At 41.3% G+C, this 20,379-nt stretch overlaps 1 protein-coding gene across 2 annotated transcripts in view; it reads right to left on the bottom strand.

Annotated features, from left to right (window-relative positions):
- Positions 1-20,379, bottom strand: part of LOC137328332 (serine/threonine-protein phosphatase 2A 55 kDa regulatory subunit B gamma isoform) — a 338,393-nt gene that overhangs the window by 89,637 nt on the left and 228,377 nt on the right. For both annotated transcript variants that reach the window (XM_067994329.1, XM_067994330.1), the window contains one exon: positions 4,028-4,205. In XM_067994329.1, coding sequence (XP_067850430.1) covers positions 4,028-4,205 — 178 coding nt within the window. The remainder of the gene's footprint in view (positions 1-4,027; positions 4,206-20,379) is intronic.

The raw sequence follows: 20,379 nt of genomic DNA, 5'->3' as shown, positions 1-20,379 counted from the left end.
CTACTTCAGCCCCAAAGTAAACGTCCATACTTTTAACATACTTTAAGATCTGTGAATGTAAAACTTTATTTTGCCCCTTAAGAATGAATGGTAATCATTTCTGTAGTAGAGCCTGGGCAGTGCATTTCGACTTAGAAGGACAAGAGCAGCAGACACATAGGAACAACACCACCTGCACATTTCCCTCCAAGTCACACACCATCCCGACTTGGAAATATATCGCCGTTCCTTCATCGTCGCTGGGTCAAAATCCTGGCACTTCCTATCTAACAGCACTGTGGGAGAACCTTCACCACACGGATTGCAGCGGTTCAAGGCGGCGGCTCACCACCACCTTCTCAAGGGAAATTAGGGATGGGGAATAAATGCCGGCCTCGCCAGCGACGCCCACATCCTATGAACGAATAAAAAAAAAGACTATGTTCTTTCACCTTTAGGACCTGGATTCAAAATCAATCCAGACCAATAGGATGAAAAGTCTCTGTGTACACACGCAGCAACTGCAGGAAACTGCAGGTCATCTGCATTGATTTAAAATAAACTTGATCTTTATCAGCACTTACATGGTTTTATGCTTCAACTGCAAGACATCCTATGTTTGTTCTGAGTTAAGCACTATTTTTGTCCTGGGGGATGAAGGATGGGGAGAGGGGGGGGGGGGGGGAGATTTTACAAAGAATGTACAGCACAGAAACTGTCCAGTTTATGCTCCACGTGAGCCTCCTCCCACCCTTCTTCATCTAACCCTATCTATTCCCTTCTCCCTCGTGTGCTTATCTAGCTTCCCCTTAAATGCATCTATGCTAGTCGCCTCAACTGCTTCTGTGTGCTGGCTGTACAAGGAAATGAAATGAATCTAACCAATCTCAATCCAGTTTCTAGTAGTTCCTAGTGTATATGGGTCACCTGCCGAAAATTGTTCTTAACTGGCAATCTCATTTCCACAGGCCGCAAGATGGTCGATGTGAAAAAATGTCACAACTGCAGTAGGGATGCTCTTCTGAAATTGGGCAAAGATATCTTAGTCACTAAATCTACTGTATCTGACCTGGGAGTGCTTGTTGCCAATACAGGGTACCTGAAATGAAAAGTGGTCCATTCCCCCAGCAGCGACATACCTTGATCAGCACAAATATTTACTTTAAAAAAAAACTTCAACGAACTCTGGAAAATTGCCACAAGTCAGGGGCAGCAATTCCTTTGTTTTAAAATATTCACCCATTTTGATTATTAAAACAATTATCATAGCTGAAGTTTCTTAGGTAGTTATGAGGAGAAGCATCATCTCTGGAACGGCTGCTTCCTACATAAAACCAGCATGTAGGCCGTGACTGAGTGAGAGATGGATGACTGAATGCTGTTACTCTTTTATCTGCTTTAAATAGCAAATGTTGTAAAAGTTCACTTTATACACACGCAGCAACTGCAGGAAACTGCAGGTCATCTGCATTGATTTAAAATAAACTTGATCTTTATCAGCACTTACATGGTTTTATGCTTCAACTGCAAGACATCCTATGTTTGTTCTGAGTTAAGCACTATTTTTGTCCTGGGGGATGAAAGATGGGAAGGGGGGGGGTGGGGAGAGATTTTACAAAGAATGTACAGCACAGAAACTGTCCAGTTTATGCTCCACGTGAGCCTCCTCCCATCTTTCTTCATCTAACCCTATCTATTCCCTTCTCCCTCGTGTGCTTATCTAGCTTCCCCTTAAATGCATCTATGCGAGTCGCCTCAACTGCTTCTTATGGTAGCAAATTCCATATTCTTATCACTCTCTGGTTGAAGAAGTTTCTCCTGAATTCCCTATTGGATTTGTTAGTGACTATTTTATATTTATGGCCCCTAGTTCTGGTCTCCCCCACAACTGGAAACATCTTCTCTATGTCTACCCTATCAAACCCTTTCATAATCTTAATGACCTCTATCAGGTCACCCCTTAGTCTTCTCTTTTCTAGAGAAAAGAGCCCCAGCCTATTTGATCTTTCCTTATAGGTATAACCTCTCAGTTCTGGTACCATCCTAATAAATCTTTTTTGCATCTTATCTAGTGCCTCTATATCCTTTTTATAATGTGGAGACCAGAACTGTTCATAGTACTCCAAGTGTGGTCTAACCAAGGTTCTGTACAAGTTTAGCATAACTTCTCTTTTCAATTCTATCCCTCTAGAAATTATCCTGAGCTTGGTGTGCCCTTTTTATGGTTTTATTAACCTGTGTCGCTACTGTTAGTGATTTGTGGATCTGTATTCCTAAATCCCTCTGCTCCTCTACCCCATTTAGACTTTTTTTTTCCCAAGGAGTATGTGGCCTCCTTATTATTCCTACCAAAATGTACCACCTCATACTTATCTATATTGAAATTAATTTGCCAATTACATGCCCATTCTGCAAGTTTATTAATGTCTCCTTGTATTTTGTCTCAGTCCTCCTCAGTATTAATTATACCCCCCCAATTTTCCTTAATTTTCAAATTAAGATGCTTACATAGCCTGACTTAAATTCTTTTGATTCACAGTAACTCTACTGTAAACTGTCAGCATCAATAGCTGGGTAAATAAGTCAGCAACATGTACATAACCCACTTGTAACTCAATTGTAAATCAAATTAGCATTATCCATGCAAATAAATTAACAACGAAACATTTCCCACAATAAATGCAGATGGTTATATATTATATGCACTCATGCATCACACACACAAAAAACAGTAGGCGGCTGAAATTCCAGCTGATTAGCCGAGTGGAAGACTTGCATTTATATAGCACCTTTGATGTCCTCAGGGTGTCTCAAACTGCTTCACAATCGATTAATTACTTTTTGAAGTGTATTCCCTGTTGTTTAGGCAAACGCAACAGTAAATTTGTGCAATGTAAGTTCCCATAAACAGCAAATAAGGTACCTTTTCAGTTAAACAGTTCTTTTTGGTGATGTTGGCTGAGGGATGGATAAGTGTTGACTAGGACACCTGAGAGAACTCCCCTGTTGTTCTTCAAATAGTGCCACACTATCTTTTAAGTCCATCTGAACAGGCAGATAGGGTCTTGGTGTAACACTTCAACCAAAATACATCACCCGCAACAACGCAGCAGTCTCTCAGTCAATCTGGTATCAGCTGGATTACATGTTTAAATGCTGGAATGGGGCTTGAACCCACAAACTGCTGACTCAGAGGTAAGAATGCTACCACTGAGCCAAACTGAAGAGACATGACCGGTGAGAACAGTTTTTAAATTTTGTTCACTAACAGATGCTAATGTACAGTGAGTGAAGTCAAACAGCAACCAAACAGAGACCATAACCTGCAGACATTCAACAGCTGAGTTTCTTCAGTGAGTAGAAAGCTACAACACAGGGCCCTGGTTCTATTCATTAACAATGGATCTGGTGTTAGTTTAAGCACTTGCTGATCTACGTTTAAATCTGTGGGCTTTTAAAATCAGTCACAATACAGGAGAATAGTGCATCCCAACAAGAATGAGGCCAAAAAAACAATGAATAAAGAACTTGCATTTATATGGTGCCTTTCATGTCCTTATGATGTCCCAAAGCACTCACAGCCAATGAATTACTTTTGAAGTGCAGTCCCTATTATTTTGCATACTTCACTCACTTGAATCAGTGGTCTGATGAGAACCAAACAATTGATAACAATATTTCTGGAGTGAAAAATAGAAACAGAGTTTTATCTGGACCCTAAAAGAGCACTAAAATGGCATGAAGCAGAAACGTCAAAGACACCAAAAACAAAAAAGCAGCTTAATTGTTTACTGTGACAATACTATTAACAGAAAATATTGTTTCTTTTCGTTGGCCCAACTTTAATATTTAGTATTAAAAATTTACAGAAAACAATGTGTAGATAGTGTAGGATATGAACCTTATGCAAGTCTTGGTAGTTTCCAGCACTCAGTGGTACAAGATCCATGTTTTGTTAATGAACAAGAAGAGAAATTAATCTCAGTAGATTTAATTTCAGTGGCACTCACAATTGTTCTTTGAAATCGCATATTACATCAAAGGATACTGAAACTCCTGTCTGTTATTCCTAAATGCCAGAGGTTTATCCTGAGGTCATCAGCTGACATATACGTCTCACAGTCACTGTTGACAGAAATTGAGTTGATGTGATAGGTGTGAGCGTTAGCAAAGATCTTCCGTGGAGTCACCTCCACCATCAGATCCATGGGCTTCAGTACTGGCACCTGGAGAGACAAACAAATTATTATTGTACAGCAGTTTCCATGAGTTCATGACAAACTAGTGACTATCCTTATTGAGGGAGATAAGTAGAGTTTCTTTGGGACTGAGTTGGCTCCAAGATGATTGGAACTTTGCAACTGAATCGATCCTCTGTGGAAGAGGTAATACCTGATCCAGCAGGTCTGAATTACTCAAGGGCACTGCTGATGACCGGTCAGTCAGCCAGGTTCATTGGTAGGACCTGGAGAAACAGACATATCACTGGGGCGAGGATTCTTCACACTGAGTTTCAAATAACCCTGCAAAACAATTCCCTCGGAGGTAGCCGGTCTTAGCTGAAAAAGCACCAGGAATCTCATCAGTCCTCCATGTTCACCACCTGCACATTTTTAGCTGGTTAAACTGTAGCACTACCACTATGTAGACTTGGATGCTTCTAAACCTCGTCTCATCCCAACCTGTGCTTATGTTCTCTGGGTTTCAGTAAGTGGGGTTATGTCCCTACAGGGAGAGAGTACACACCCCATATCAGACAGACAGAAATTGTGCTGATATGGATTTCTCAGCAGTTTGGTTTGGAGAATCAAACATATTGATGGACGTCTGCACCTGTCAGACAACCAGCCTAACGAGAAAAAAAACCTGCTCAGCGTAGCACAGTATGTTGTTGCTATTTAAAATATGCACTGGGGATACAAATATACTGCACATTAAAAAAACCTGTTCATTCTGCAATTCTCTATATGTAACAGGGTTGCGAAAAGATGTAGGGGGTGAAATTGGTCTTTGGCGGAAGCTTAAAACAGGCTCCAGTGCATCAGCAGCCTGTTTTACACCCCGCCTGATTTTATTTTCGATTGAAGTCAATGGAAAAGAAAATCGGACAGGATGCAAAAAGGACTGCCAATTCGTTATCGCCGGTTTTGCACTACTGCCAAAGACCAATTTCACCCCCATAATATCAGATGGAAAAAACTGTATAGAGCTCTTGTTCTAATAAATCTAGTTAAAAGGCACACCCATATGCTGACAAATCATCTATGATTCCCACTGAGCCACTGGTCAAGGGGGTGTGTGGTGGTTGCAAGAGTCAGCTTCTCCTTGGGGAGAAAGAGAGAGCAAGCCACCTTGGATTGCTCCCACCTATCTACCCAGCACTCAGTTACAAAGCTGCATAAAGAGACTTGGGAGCAGGTCACCTGTCCTCTCCACTCTCCCAGACAGAAATGTATGGCACTGAGGAAAAAATAAACTGGCAGGAGATAGTACATATTAAAAAAAATCTATATAACCCATCCGTATTTAGTTTCTAAGTCAGCTTTCTTCAATTGCTTTACAGTAATATATTTTATCTCATCCTAGCTAACTATCACATATCAGGTCAGAGTCCTAACATCTGTACATTTCCATGGGGAAGAAGAAATATCTCAGACATTTTTACTGATGAGTTAAAACCATTTTCTAAAAATATTATACAACAAGCGAAAATGTGGTAACATTTCACCTTTCCTCAAGAATTCTCTCACTGGCACAGTTTACGTGTGCATCACTAGCAATGTAATTGTGCTGTGGTTGTCAGTAGGATATAAATCGCATCATCTGAAGCTTTTCTACAATGTCATGCAGACATGTTATCAGTCAATGTTAACAGGTATGACCTTTTCTCCAAAATGCATTGACAGGCACTCTATTTTATACAGCTACACATCCCCAAGGGCTTTGCTACATCCCTAGTGATCACTCCTGCCAACATCTGGCTTAGAGCCTCATTCCTGTACAAACTGTATTGTAGAAATGAAGAGTATTCAGCCAAACATGCTACCCTCACATTAAACAATTACCCATAACAGATTTTTGGCTCAAGTACATGAGAAATCTTAGTGTTTTTCTCTAAAAAGTGATTGCTGTTTGTTTCTCCAGACAGGGAGATGATGCCTTGAATTAATGGTTTTTGCCACATGCTGGTTGAGGGGAGGTGGGGGTGAAATTTCATTCTGCAGCAAAGAACAAGATGGTGCTACTTAAAGCAACATTTGTAATGATTATTCTTCACTTTTATTTTAATAATTTAACATGTCTACATTTCCTCACCACCTGCACCATTTCTTCCTACGCCCAATGGCCATACATGACAGTGGCTCAGTAAACACTCCCTTGCTAGTTTTCCCTCTCCCTACTGAGGAGAATTGCTCAAACCGACAACTGCACAGAATGGAGAAATCAAACCTGGATTCTTCTCCTTGGTAACACTGCCATGACATGGATTTCCTTTACATTTTTAACAAGTTTATTGAATTCCCCTTATTTACATAATTAAAATATTAGGCTTAATTGTACATTAATTCATTTAAAAAAAATAACAAGGGTCATGACGAGGATGACTAATTTACATTGATTAAACAAATCAAATTCTGTTTTCATTACTTGGGATTGTTTTGGGAATCAGATTCTGCAATTCTGTCCATTTTTCCAAGAAAACCATAAATCAGAAGCCTGAGACATCAAAATAACAGTTACCTAAGAAAAGAAACATTTTGAATAAATTCAACCTGTTGAACCACATACAAACTCATTATACAGACCAAACGTGGAATAATTTGACCACCCTATCATACAAATTAGAAATGCTGAGGTGAACGCACCATCCAAGGGTCAGATTTACTAAGGGGGTGGGGTGACACGTCTGCCTGCCAGTACAGACGGGCTTCCTTGTTGACACACTCTGGATTGTAGGCGCTGTAAGGTCCATTTACGGAGTGGCCGGCGACCCGAGAAAACAGCTAGTGTAAAAACCCAAAGAAGCAGTAGCACTTCTGCTTGTTCTTTGGGGAATCCAACAGAGTGTCCTCTAAGCAGCCACCAACCTGGTCAAGCTCCCCTCCCCAAGATGGATAAAAGCCCATGCAAAACTGACTTTAATCGGAAGGTCTACAAAAACAAATACCATTTTGGATTTGAGAATTCCAACGACGCCACTGTGAGTTCAGGAAAGTGACATTCGAGGCTTCTTGGCCTCAGCATACGCATTTGGATGAACTGTTCTCAAAACTTAAGAATTCCAGAGTGGGGTAAATATTAGTATATTTTCATTCACAATGGAAGACTGTGTTAAGGACCCAGAGGGAAGGTATGTTGTAGTGACAGGTCTGTTTTGATTAACACAGGCAGGGATATCCTGGTTGATGTATATGCCCTGAATACTGGTCCATACAATTCCTGGAGGTAGCCTCCTCTAACATTGGAGAGTTACTCCTGGAAATGGTGGTTGGTAGCCTCTGAGGTTGCCTTGTGGAAAGCTCTTATAGTAGTACTGGGGGAACATATTATAAACTGTGCTCCAACCAAAAAGAAAAAGAAAGCACAGGGGCTCTCCATGCTGCAGGCTCGAGACCATCAGCTTCCCTCATCCAGAAGGTACATCAGAAAGCTAATAAAAATTAAACATAACCTTTGTGAAAAGAACAAATAGAGGGGCAGAAATTGGTATGCCGTGTGCCAGTTTTTCGGGTTTAAAATGGGCGGGAGGCATACCAATTTAGTAGTGGGACGGCCTACGCCCAATCTGCACTGGCATTGGTCCCATTGCTAAATTCATGGTGCCCTGATTTTAGATGTCTTGGGCAGACTAAATCAGGCATTAAGCCCCATAAATATGTATATTAGGGGCCTAACACCTGTTGAAGGACCCCATCCAGAAATTAGTCGGCGATGAGAAAGGCAGGTGTCAGGCCTGCCACACTCAGGATTCTTCAGCGGCCCCATGGCCACCAACAAAAGGTAAGTTAATTATTTTTTTCTTTTAAAAAAAGTTCCTTTGGAGCCAGGAAGAGCAGGAGTGCATCTCCAACTGCATAGGAGTCGTGATCAACCAACCTCTGTACCCTGCTCCACTCCTCCCTCAATACCCCAGAATGAACATTGTTTCCGGTTAGGCAAAGATTTTTGAACAGGGAGATAAAGGAGGAAATTTGCTGGTTAGACAGCTGAAATAGGTGGAAGGAGCTGCAGCTCTGCAGAAATTCAACTTCAGCCCTGGACTCATCAGGTGGATAAGAATTATATATGTGATTCCTTTAGCGTCAGTGACATGAAATAGTATCATCTCCCCGGTACTTATTTGGCAAGGGACACAAGGGAAGAATTTCCACTCTTCAAATTACTATTTATCACAGGCTAGAGGTTAGAGTTAAAGGATAAAGAATATAAGATTTACTTGTATATATGGTCTACATGGGCATATTCATTGTCACAAACCTTTATCTATTATTAGAGGTTAACATGTCCAAAGAACTTAAATCTATATAAAACCTTAGCTAGGCCACAGTTGGAGTATTGAGAGAAGTTTTGGGCTCCACACTATTGGAAGGATGTTGAGGCAATACAGAGGACATAGTGCAGATTTACAAGAATCTGGTGTGAGGAAATACAATGAAAGATGTGAAAATTGGGCTGTTTTTGTTAGAACAGAGGAGATTATGAGGTGATTTGATAAAAGTGTTTAAAATTAAGAAGGGATGGGACAGAGTAGATAGAAACAGCTGTTTTCAGTAATTGAGGGGTCTAGAATGAAGGGATATAGATACAAGATTATATGTGATAGTGAGAGCAGGAGAAACTGTGTTTTTACACAGAGGGTTGTGAAGCTGTAGAATGCACTCGTGACTAAAGCAGAGACTATTCAACATTTAAGAATAGATTAGATGGATGGTTGAAGGAAAGGGGAATAAACAAAAATGGGAACAGAGTGGACACATGAGGATTAGAACAACTGTTTGCATGGAATATAAACACCAATACAGACCAAATGGGCTGTTTCTATGTTGGAATCCCTATGTAAAGTTACTGGTATTAGAGCGATAGAAAGTTCTCCCCTTCTTATTACCTGATAAGATGAACAACCTCAAATTGGACATAAAGACTAGGCTGAACTATATCTTTAATATGATTCCTTGGAGCTGCAAGCACAGTGGTTCAAAGAGATCAGACAGATCTTACTGAACTTTCATTGGGAGGGAAAATCTCCTCGATTAAATTTAACCAAAATGCAGAGGGACAAAATGAAGGGTGGATTAGTCCTGCCAGAGCAAATATTATGACTGGGCGTTGAAATTTTGATACATAGCACAGTGGATTTGCTCCGTGGCAAAGAATTTGGACCAGCCTGAGCTGGAGAGGGTTACAATACTTGAAAGTTGTAGCTCTTAAAAATGTATTTTACAGCTAACAGGGGTTTGAAGTCTCAAAATGAAATAATACACTGCTCGTCAATGATCACTAGTTTAAGCCTGACTTAATACCTTCAATGACAGCTGCCTGATGAAGAAATCTTTATTTTAATATAGTTGCTGGGTAATCATTTTCAACAGCTGGCTGAAAGCAGGAATCAACATTACCAGGGATGTATATGAAGGATGGTTTCTCAAATCATTCCAAAAGATAAGTCAGTAATTCAAGCAGTCTGTGAACAATTTTTTAGGTTCTTACAGCTTAGCAGATGTTAAAGGATCACTGTTGGATCCTTAGAGCTTGACAATTTTATCCAGCAAGAAACTGACAAACAGTATCTTGTGGCAATAGCTTGTAGAATATTCAACAAGATGGGCAACAGCAGTACAGAGCCCAAAAACTCAAGAGAAGTATCCTGGGCTCAGATTCACACATGCCAACTGGATAACAATTTGGTTTAATGCACATATAGCATCTAGCACCATGAGGATGAAGTTGATTTAGTTGAAGATCATGCACAGATTCAGCTAAACACCGCATTGAGTTGCTACACTGGACTACTCATCAGTGTTGGCATTGTACCATAGAGAGCAACTTCATGTACTCTGGCATTGCCCTAAAACCTCTCCGAAGGGGACACAGCTATTGATAATGACCCTAAAATATATTTATTGGGTGTAATGTCAAGAGTGAAAGCTCCACTGTGTTATTAAAGGTGATTCTAACAGCATTGTTGGTGAGTCATAGAGTCATAGAGTTATACAGCACGGATAGAGGCCCTTCGGCCCATCGTGTCCGCGCCGGCCATCAGCCCTGTCTACTCTAATCCCATATTCCAGCATTTGGTCCGTAGCCTTGTATGCTATGGCATTTCAAGTGCTCATCCAAATGCTTCTTGAATGTTGTGAGGGTTCCTGCCTCCACAACCCTTTCAGGCAGTGAGTTCCAGACTCCAACCACCCTCTGGGTGAAAAAGTTCGTTCTCAAATCCCCTCTAAACCTCCCGCCATAGAAGCAGGTTCTGGCATGGTGTTCAAGGAAGCTACATACATATTCATAATGGGTGAATGCAGTCCTTATAAATATGGATCTGAAAAGGCTTTATATTTTTTTAATGTAGGGAAAGTAGAACTGCAAGGTTCAGGGACCTGAAATCTAAGGGAATAGGAGGAAGCTATGTTGGGAATGCTGGGGTACAGCATCTCTCTTGTTTTTTCCTCTTCCTTTCATTCTTTTTATTCTCATGCTTTCTTTCTTCCTTCTGTTTAGTAGGTAAATTGGAATGGGGTAAAGGGTATAATAAGAGTTGACTGGAATATTTGTGCCATACCATTATGTTGACATTTTACATGCTGAACTGGATGTCAGCTTCTATTCCTAAATCGATGCTGAGAGAGAGTTTCCTGTTTGTTTATATTTTTTGTCCCCAATAAAAGGAACCCCCAATCAATTTTTTCTGCCGCTTTAATTAAATCAATATTTCTTCTTAATTGAAATGGTTATTAAGTGAGTTTTTCCACCATTCTCTTGGACTTTTTACTCCAGTTTTGCATTGGTTTGTGATGCACCGATTTCTAAACATTCACATTCCATTCTATCGGGTATTATAATTTGACGATTTGCATGCCAATTTTTTTTTGAGGATCAAATGAGTTACACTAACAATTTACTTCATAACTGTTGTAAAAGTCATCGCATGAATAAAATCAAGAAAAATCAATCACATCCATTTCTTAGTTTCTACTAACTCCATATAAAAATATCCAGATCTTGGTAAGATCAATGTCTGAGGTAAGTGGATCTTGCCTGAATATAATTAAGGAGTCCTGATCAGCATCTAAACATTCAACAACATCTGGATCTTGTAACATGGATTCATTAAATCTCCATAAAAGGGGTACAATTAGATCAAATGCCAAATCAATTCAGCCAGAAAGATGATCTGATTTATTAGTAATCTTAATAGAAGCATCCAATAATGGTGGTGTTTTGCTATGACAATTGCAATTAATCTAGAATAATTGTTGGAGGGAGGTGTGAAAAATTAGAATAATCACATCCCTTGGGCTCTCTCAGCCTCCAGGCATTAGCTGGCTCTATTCTGTTTATTGCCAGAATCACCATCCTGGATCCTGGACACATACATGTCAACCTACAAAACTCAGTAAAGCTGACAGACACCATCACAAAAGTTGACAACTGAAAAATAGCCCTAAATAAAGGCCTATGACCACAGCCATTGCTTCAAGGTGACTGAGTAAGTTTGAATTATATCGAATTTCAGGATAGGTTTGGAGTTTCAGGATCACATTCCACAATTCAGTTTGTTTTGAAAGAAACAACTTGCATTTATATAGTGCCTTTCACGACTGCAGGACGTCCCAAAGCGCTTTACAGCCAATGAAGTACGTTTGAAGTGTAGTCACTGTTGTAATGTAGGAAACACGGCAGCCAATTTGCACACAGCAAGCTCCCACACGAATAGCAAAGTGATAATGACCAGATAATCTGTTTTTAGTGATTTTGGTTGAGGGATGAATATTAGCCTCTTCTTCTTTTCCCTATTCCCCACAGTTGTACACTCCTTTGACTATCCCCATCTTCCTCCTTCAATCCTCCCTGGTTGGCTCCTCTTCTCATTTCCATCATCACCTCATTTTTGCTGACTCAAGCTTTGAGACCTGGGTCACGTGGTCTCACCTGCCACCCTGTGCCCACTCCATTCATGTACTGGCGCCACAAACAGCATTTCTGGGACTGACTTTCACTCCATTCAGTTTGGAATTTGCCTCTTCTGTGCAAACATAGAATCATAGAAGTTTACAACATGGAAACAGGCCCTTCGGCCCAACATGTCCATGTCGCCCAGTTTATACCACTAAGCTAGTCCCAATTGCCTGCACTTGGCCAATATCCCTCTATACCCATCTTACCCATGTAACTGTCCAAATGCTTTTTAAAAGACAAAATTGTACCCGCCTCTACTACTGCCTCTGGCAGCTCGTTCCAGACACTCACCACCCTTTGAGTGAAAAAATTGCCCCTCTGGACCCTTTTGTATCTCTCCCCTCTCACCTTAAATCTATGTCCCCTCGTTATAGACTCCTCTACCTTTGGGAAAAGATTTTGACTATCTACCTTATCTATGCCCCTCATTATTTTATAGACTTCTATAAGATCACCCCTAAACCTCCTACTCTCCAGGGAAAAAAGTCTCAGTCTATCCAACCTCTCCCTATAAGTCAAACCATCAAGTCCCGGTAGCATCCTAGTAAATCTTTTCTGCACTCTTTCTAGTTTAATAATATCCTTTCTATAATAGGGTGACCAGAACTGTACACAGTATTCCAAGTGTGGCCTTACTAATGTCTTGTACAACTTCAACAAGACATCCCAACTCCTGTATTCAATGTTCTGACCAATGAAACCAAGCATGCTGAATGCCTTCTTCACCACCCTATCCACCTGTGACTCCACTTTCAAGGAGCTATGAACCTGTACTCCGAGATCTCTCTGTTCTATAACTCTCCCCAACGCCCTACGACTAACGGAGTAGGTCCTGGCCCAATTCGATCTACCAAAATGCATCACCTCACATTTATCTAAATTAAACTCCATCTGCCATTCATCGGCCCACTGGCCCAATTTATCAAGATCCCGTTGCAATCCTAGATAACCTTCTTCACTGTCCACAATGCCACCAATCTTGGTGTCATCTGCAAACTTACTAACCATGCCTCCTAAATTCTCATCCAAATCATTAATATAAATAACAAATAACAGCGGACCCAGCACCGATCCCTGAGGCACACCGCTGGTCACAGGCCTCCAGTTTGAAAAACAACCCTCTACAACCACCCTCTGTCTTCTGTCGTCAATCCAATTTTGTATCCAATTGGCTACCTCACCTTGGATCCCGTGAGATTTAACCTTATGTAACAACCTACCATGCGGTACCTTGTAAAAGGCTTTGCTAAAGTCCATATAGACCACGTCTACTGCACAGCCCTCATCTATCTTCTTGGTTACCCCTTCAAAAAACTCAAATTCGTGAGACATGATTTTCCTCTCACAAAACCATGCTGACTGTTCCTAATCAGTCCCTGCCTCTCCAAATGCCCGTAGATCCTGTCTCTCAGAATACCCTCTAACAACTTACCCACTACAGATGTCAGGCTCACTGGTCTGTAGTTCCCAGGCTTTTCCCTGCCGCCCTTCTTAAACAAAAGCACAACATTTGCTACCCTCCAATCTTCAGGCACCTCACCTGTAGCTGTCGATGATTCAAATATCTCTGCTAGGGGACCCGCAATTTCCTCCCTGACCTCCCATAACGTCCTGGGATACATTTCATCAGGTCCCGGAGATTTATCTACCTTGATGCGCGTTAAGACTTCCAGCACCTCCCTCTCTGTAATATGTACACTCCTCAAGACATCACTATTTATTTCCCCAAGTTCCCTAACATCCATGCCTTTCTCAACCGTAAATACCGATGTGAAATATTCACCCATCTCTTGTGGTTCCGCACATAGATGACCTTGTTGATCCTTAAGAGGCCCTACTCTCTCCCTAGTTACTCTTTTGCCCTTTATGTATTTGTAGAAGCTCTTTCGATTCTCCTTTGCCTTATCTGCCAAAGCAATCTCATGTCCCCTTTTTGCCCTCCTGATTTCTCTCTTAACTCTACTCCGGCAATCTCTATACTCTTCAAGGGATCCACTTGATCCCAGCTGTCTATGCATGTCATATGCCTCCTTCTTCTTTTTGACTAGGGCCTCAATCTCCTGAGTCATCCAAGATTCCCTACTTCTACCAGCCTTGCCCTTCACTTTATAAGGAATGTGCTTACCCTGAATCCTGGTTAACACACTTTTGAAAGCCTCCCACTTACCAGACGTCCCTTTGCCTGCCAACAGACTCTCCCAATCAACTTCTGAAAGTTCCTGTCTAATACCATCAAAATTGGCCTTTCCCCAATTTAGAATTTTAACTTTTGGGCCAGACCTATCATTCTCCATAGCTATCTTAAAACTAATGGAATTATGATCACTGGTCCCAAAGTGATCCCTCACTAACACTTCTGTCACCTGCCCTTCCTTATTTCCCAAGAGGAGGTCAAGTTTTGCCCCCTCTCTAGTCGGGCCATCCACATCCTGAATGAGAAATTCCTCCTGAATACACTCAACAAATTTCCCCCCATCCAATCCCCTAATGCTATGGCTGTCCCAGTCAATGTTGGGAAAGTTAAAGTCCCCTACTATTACCACCCTATTTTTCTTGCAGCTGTCTGTAATCTCCTTACATATTTGCTCCTCAATTTCCCGTTGACTATTTGGGGGTCTGTAGTACAATCCTATCAAAGTGATCTCTCCCTTCTTATTTTTCAGTTCTACCCATATAGACTCAGTGGGCGAACCCTCGGATATATCCCCTCTCACTACTGCCGTGATGTTCTCCCTAATCAAGAACGCAACTCCCCCTCCTCTCTTACCTCCTGCTCTATCTTTCCTATAGCATCTGTACCCTGGAACATTGAGCTGCCAGTCCTGCCCCTCCCTTAGCCATGTTTCAGTAATAGCTATAACATCCCAGTCCCATGTACCCATCCATGCCCTGAGTTCATCTGCCTTGCCCATCAGACTTCTTGCATTGAAATAAATGCAGTTTAATCTGGACTTCCCTTGGTCTTTGCCCTGCTTTCTCAGACCATCTGTCCGGTCATGTTTTGTACACTCTCCCTTACTGCCTTTTGTTTCTGTCACCACTTTACTTCTCACTGACTTCCTGCATCGGTTCCCATCCCCCTGTCACATTAGTTTAAACCCTCCCCAACAGCACTAGCAAATGCTCCCCCAGGACATTGGTTCCAGTCCTGCCCAGATGCAGACCGTCCAATTTGTACTGGTCCCACCTCCCCCAGAACCGGTTCCAATGGCCCAGAAATTTGAATCCCTCCCTCTTGCACCATCTCTCAAGCCACGTATTCATCCTAGCTATCCTGTCATTCCTACTCTGACTAGCCCGTGGCACTGGTAGCAATCCTGAGATTACTACCTTTGAGATCCTACTTTTTAGTTTAACTCCTAACTCCCTAAATTCAGCTTGTAGGACCTCATCCCGTTTTTTACCTATATCGTTGGTACCTATATGCACCACGACAACTGGCTGTTCACCCTCCCCCTCCAGAATGTCCTGCAGCCGCTCCGAGACATCCCTGACCCTTGCACCAGGGAGGCAACATACCATCCTGGAGAAACAGTTAACATTCATCAACCTAAAACGTTAACTCTGTTTCTCGCTTCACAGATGCAACCTGACCTGCTGAGTGTTTCCAGCATTTTCTGTTTTTATCATTGAAAGAGCTGTCCACAGCCCTATAAAAAATTTTCTTTTTCAATTATTAATCCACTTCCCTTCTAAAAGCTATTGGGCCAGAGCTTGCGCGGAGCGGCCTGGCAACGCTCGCTGCAGCTCCTGCAAATTAAAGTAACGAGTGTACTTACTGCAGGCTCTGTGGCGTCGACTTGCTTGATTTTGCACTTATATAAAAAAAAAGTGCGCTATCAACTCAGCCTCTGAGCAGCGTAAGTTGATGCGCATGGAACAGTCTGTGTGAATAGAAAACACGCTCACAAAATCTGCCAGGAAGAGAAGTCACACTCCCAACAGACTTCATTCATTTAAAGTTAGTATTCTGGAAGTCATTGTCAGTAAAAAATTTTAATTTTTTAAAAATAAAAAGCCAAAGAAATAATTGAATTAAATTAAAGAGGCAGAAGGGAAAAGTTTTTTAAAAAATCTAATTTTTAATTTTTTTTTAAATGACCAAAAGCTATTAAAATAAGGAGTAATATGAGACATTTAAAAAATTTAATTTAGTTGTTTGGCAGTCATTAAGACTTAGTTTAGTTTTTAAAACTTAGTTTAGACCTGGTAATTTTAAGCATACCTGTTTGGTGGCGATATTAGTTACTTTCCAGCTGGGCAGATGAGCAAGTTTGCAATTTTTCAGTGATTTCAATGATTGCAGCGTGTGATGGCCCTTTAATCCGAAGCTGTCATATCACCGGCGAATCAATAGGAGCAAGTTCACGATTTCCGCATTTTAGTGTGCATGTGCAAATGTGGGAACTTACTCCTCAATTCGCCACTAAAAACAGAGCGCGCTGTTGAGCTCCTCTGTTATTTCAGGAGCAAGTTCTGCTCCATTATGAATTTTGCGTCCACCGCTGTTTCTGGGAGAGCATTCTATATCCCAGCAACCTTCCACATATTTTTTAAAAATCTCCCAACCTTTCCTTTCATTTTTATCTTCTCATAAATAGAGTTACCTTCAACATAGTCATTATGAAAGAATATGGACATTTTGGGACCCAATGGACCAACATAGCGACGCGCATATTTAATTATACAAAAAACTGCAGAGCATGGGCACCCCACCTTCTTTTCAATTTTGCAGCTTCATGACCCGTGAGATGAGTTTCCTGGTGGAATGTTACATTTGAATGTTTGACATGCAGCTTGGCTAATATCTTGGATCGTTTAATCAAAATTAATTCCCTTCACGCTCGAGGAAGTGATTCAAATAGTGATCTGCATGAGGGCTGTCATCACTGCCTAGCTATTTAATAAAATAAAGGTCTCTATCCTCCAAGATTCCAGACAGAAATAATCCTCCTCCAACTACAAAAATGACCATGTATTAAGCTGTATAAGAGCTGACAAAAGGAGCTTGCTGCATGTCATCCAGTCACTAGATTAAAGATACACCAGTGCAACTGTAAAGAGCTTTCTAACTTGATTAAAAACACAAGAGATTTTCCCTGTAGATCACTTCATCCCAAATGCCCCTAAACTGCAGACTATCTAACAGTTACAAATATAAACATTCCCAACCATCTACCCCTTCCCATTGTTTCTCCAAGATGGAATAGGCACAAATTTCCCTAAAGCCTGATTAACTTGGACATCTCAGGTGTCAGGAGGAGTCCATCCAAGGGGAAGAGTTGGAAATCAACCTCCTTACAAGGGACACAAGAACACTACAGGAGAATGAGCACCAGTAATCCCATAAAGGAGAGGTATCTGGGAAGGATAATAAAGAGGAAAAATTATGAAGGACGAGGAGCACAAAAAAAAGACTTATAGAATGATACAGCACAGAAGGAGGCCATTTAGCCCATTGTGCCTGTGCTGGCTCTTTGGAAGAGCTATCCAATTAGTCCCACACCCCTGATCTTTCCCCATAGCCCTGCAAATATTTTCCCTTCAAGTATTTATTCAATTTCCTTTTGAAAGTCAGTATTCAATCTGCTTCCACCATCTTTTCAGGCAGTGAATTCCAGATCATAACAACTCGCTGAATAAAAAAATGTTTCCTCAAGTCACCTCTGGTTCTTTTGCCAATTGCTTTAAATCTGTGTCCTCTGGTTACCAACCCTTCTGCCACTGGAAACAGTGTCTCCTTATTTACTCTATCAAAACCTTTCATGATTTTGAACACCACTATCAAATCTCCTCTTAATCTTCTCTGCTCTAAGGAGAACAACCCAGCTTCTCCAGTCTATCCACGTAACTGAAGTTCCGCATCCCTGGTAAATCTCCTCGGCACCCTCTCTTAAGCCTTGACACCCTTTCTAAAGTGTGGTGCCCAGAATTGGACACAATACTCCAACTGGGGCCTAACCAGTGTTTTATAAAGGTTTAGCATAACTTCCTTGCTTCTTTGCTCTATGCCTCGATTTATAAAGCCAAGGATCCTGGATGCTTTTTTTTTAACAGCCTTCTCAACTTGTCCTCCCACCTTCAAAGATTTGTGTACATACACCCCCAGGTCTCTCTGTTCCTGCATCCCCTTCACTTCACCCAGTAGTTCCAGTTAAAATTAACTGGTCAAAATCAGTAAGTGCAATTCGTAAAGCACAAGCCGAAAAATAAATCAGCCCTAATATCCCTACATCAACACTACATAAGAACAGTAACCATACCCACCAAACCATTGGCCTAAACAACCAAGAGCGGGAAACAATTCTACTTGCTGCTATTTTTAGTGAAAACGCAAATGCATTTGCAATTTTATTTACAACAACATTTCTAGTGTTATTTTTCTAACACTTTTCACACAACGACATTTCCCACGGTGCTTTACAAAGACGTCTCAAGGGACCAGACAGGTAGAGGGAGCACTGCAACCTCGTAAATCGAGGAATTCTTCCTCCTCGATCAACAAAAGAATACAGTCTAAGCATAACTCTCGCAGTATTTGTAAATAACTCTCTGAGGGAGACAACGTCTGGCATCGGATGAGATGGATAGTTCACACCTTCTGTCCTATTTATATCTTGGGGAAGGGTGTCATGATTGGCTATACAAATATCACATGTCTATACAGCAAATCTAAAACCGTAGAGTCAGACTCATTTAAATACAAGGTCACATAAACCTGAAAGATCAGCTCATTTCTGCCTCAATTCCTTCCCAATGAATCCAGTCATGATTATGTCCAGTGCCTGAGAGAATTAAAGTAAATTAGATAAACTTGCTGACCTGATCTCTAAAACTTACTCCAATTAAGCAAGAGAGGCCAGAACTATCAAAAATGTTGAACCTTGCATTAGATAGGTTAGGATGATTTCATCATGCCACAGTGTCAACCACACAAGTCTACCCATTACAGCACCTAGCTGTTTCTTAAATGAGTCCAGATTCCTAGCCTCATTCCTGTCAATCCATTCCACTTTTGATTGCTATGTGAATAAATACTTCCAGGCATCTGAGATGTTTCTTTCCAATGCTATCCCTGACACGATTAGTCTCATTGTTCACACTGCCCTGCCTCGAGGGCTTGAATGGCCCATTACGTCTCAGTGACCAGAGCTGTACGCAGCATGGCATATCTCCAGGTCACATTCCCATTATAAAATTACATTCTCTGTCTGGAGATGACATGCTATTCTATGCAGCATTCTCAGTGGGTAGCAATTTTTTTCCGAGTCAGGCAGCTGCAAATCAGCCCAGGCTGCTGCAAAGTTTCAAGTATTATGTATAGTTTTTAAAGGAGAAGGAAAATCTTAAAGGGATTGGGGGGGGGGGGGGGGTGGAATTTCTGTTCAAGGTACTTCCCCCATTGATGTGATAAAGTCAATATCCCATGGTGTTTCATATGAGATCAAGACCAGATGTAGTTTTCAGGTGAAATGGGGTAAGAGGACAGGGATAATTAGTCACACACCCCTGCTCTTTCCCTATAGCCCTGTAAAATTTTTTCCCTTCAAGTATTTACCAATTCCCTTTGAAAGTTACTATTGAATCTGCTTTCACCACCCTTTCAGGCAATGCATTCCAGATCATTACAACTCTCCGCATAAAAAAAAAGTTTCCTCATTTCATCTCTGGCTCTTTTGCTGATCACCTTAAATCCGTGTCCTTTGGTTACCGATCCGTCTGCCACTGGAAACAGTTTCTCCTCGTTTACTTTGTCAAAGCCATTCATGATTTTGCACACCTCTATCAAATCTCCCCTTAACCTTCTCTGCTCTAAGGAGAACAACCCCAGCTTCTCCAGTTTCTCCACATAACTGAAGTCCCTCATCCCTGGCATCATTCTAGTAAATCTCTTCTGCACCCTAAGGCCTCGACATACTTCCTAAAGTGTGGTGCCCAGAATTGAACACAATACTCCAGCTGAGGCCTAATCAGTGTTTTATAAAGGGTTAGCATAACCTCCTTGGTTTTGTTCTCTCTGCCTCTATTAAAAAAAGCACTTGGGATCCTGGGCTTTATTAACAGCCTTCTCAACTTGTCCTGCCACTTTCAAAGATTTGTGTATGTGCACCCCCACGTCTCTCTGTTCCTGCACCCCCTTTAGAATTGTACCATTTAATTTATATTGCCTCTCCTCATTCTTCATACCAAAATGCATCTCTTCACACTTCTCTACATTAAATT

This window comes from Heptranchias perlo, chromosome 1 (assembly GCF_035084215.1).
Source record: "Heptranchias perlo isolate sHepPer1 chromosome 1, sHepPer1.hap1, whole genome shotgun sequence".
Taxonomy (NCBI): Eukaryota; Metazoa; Chordata; class Chondrichthyes; order Hexanchiformes; family Hexanchidae; genus Heptranchias; species Heptranchias perlo.
The sequence above is the reverse complement of the archived record's forward strand: the minus strand, read 5'-3'. Positions and strand labels throughout refer to the sequence as shown.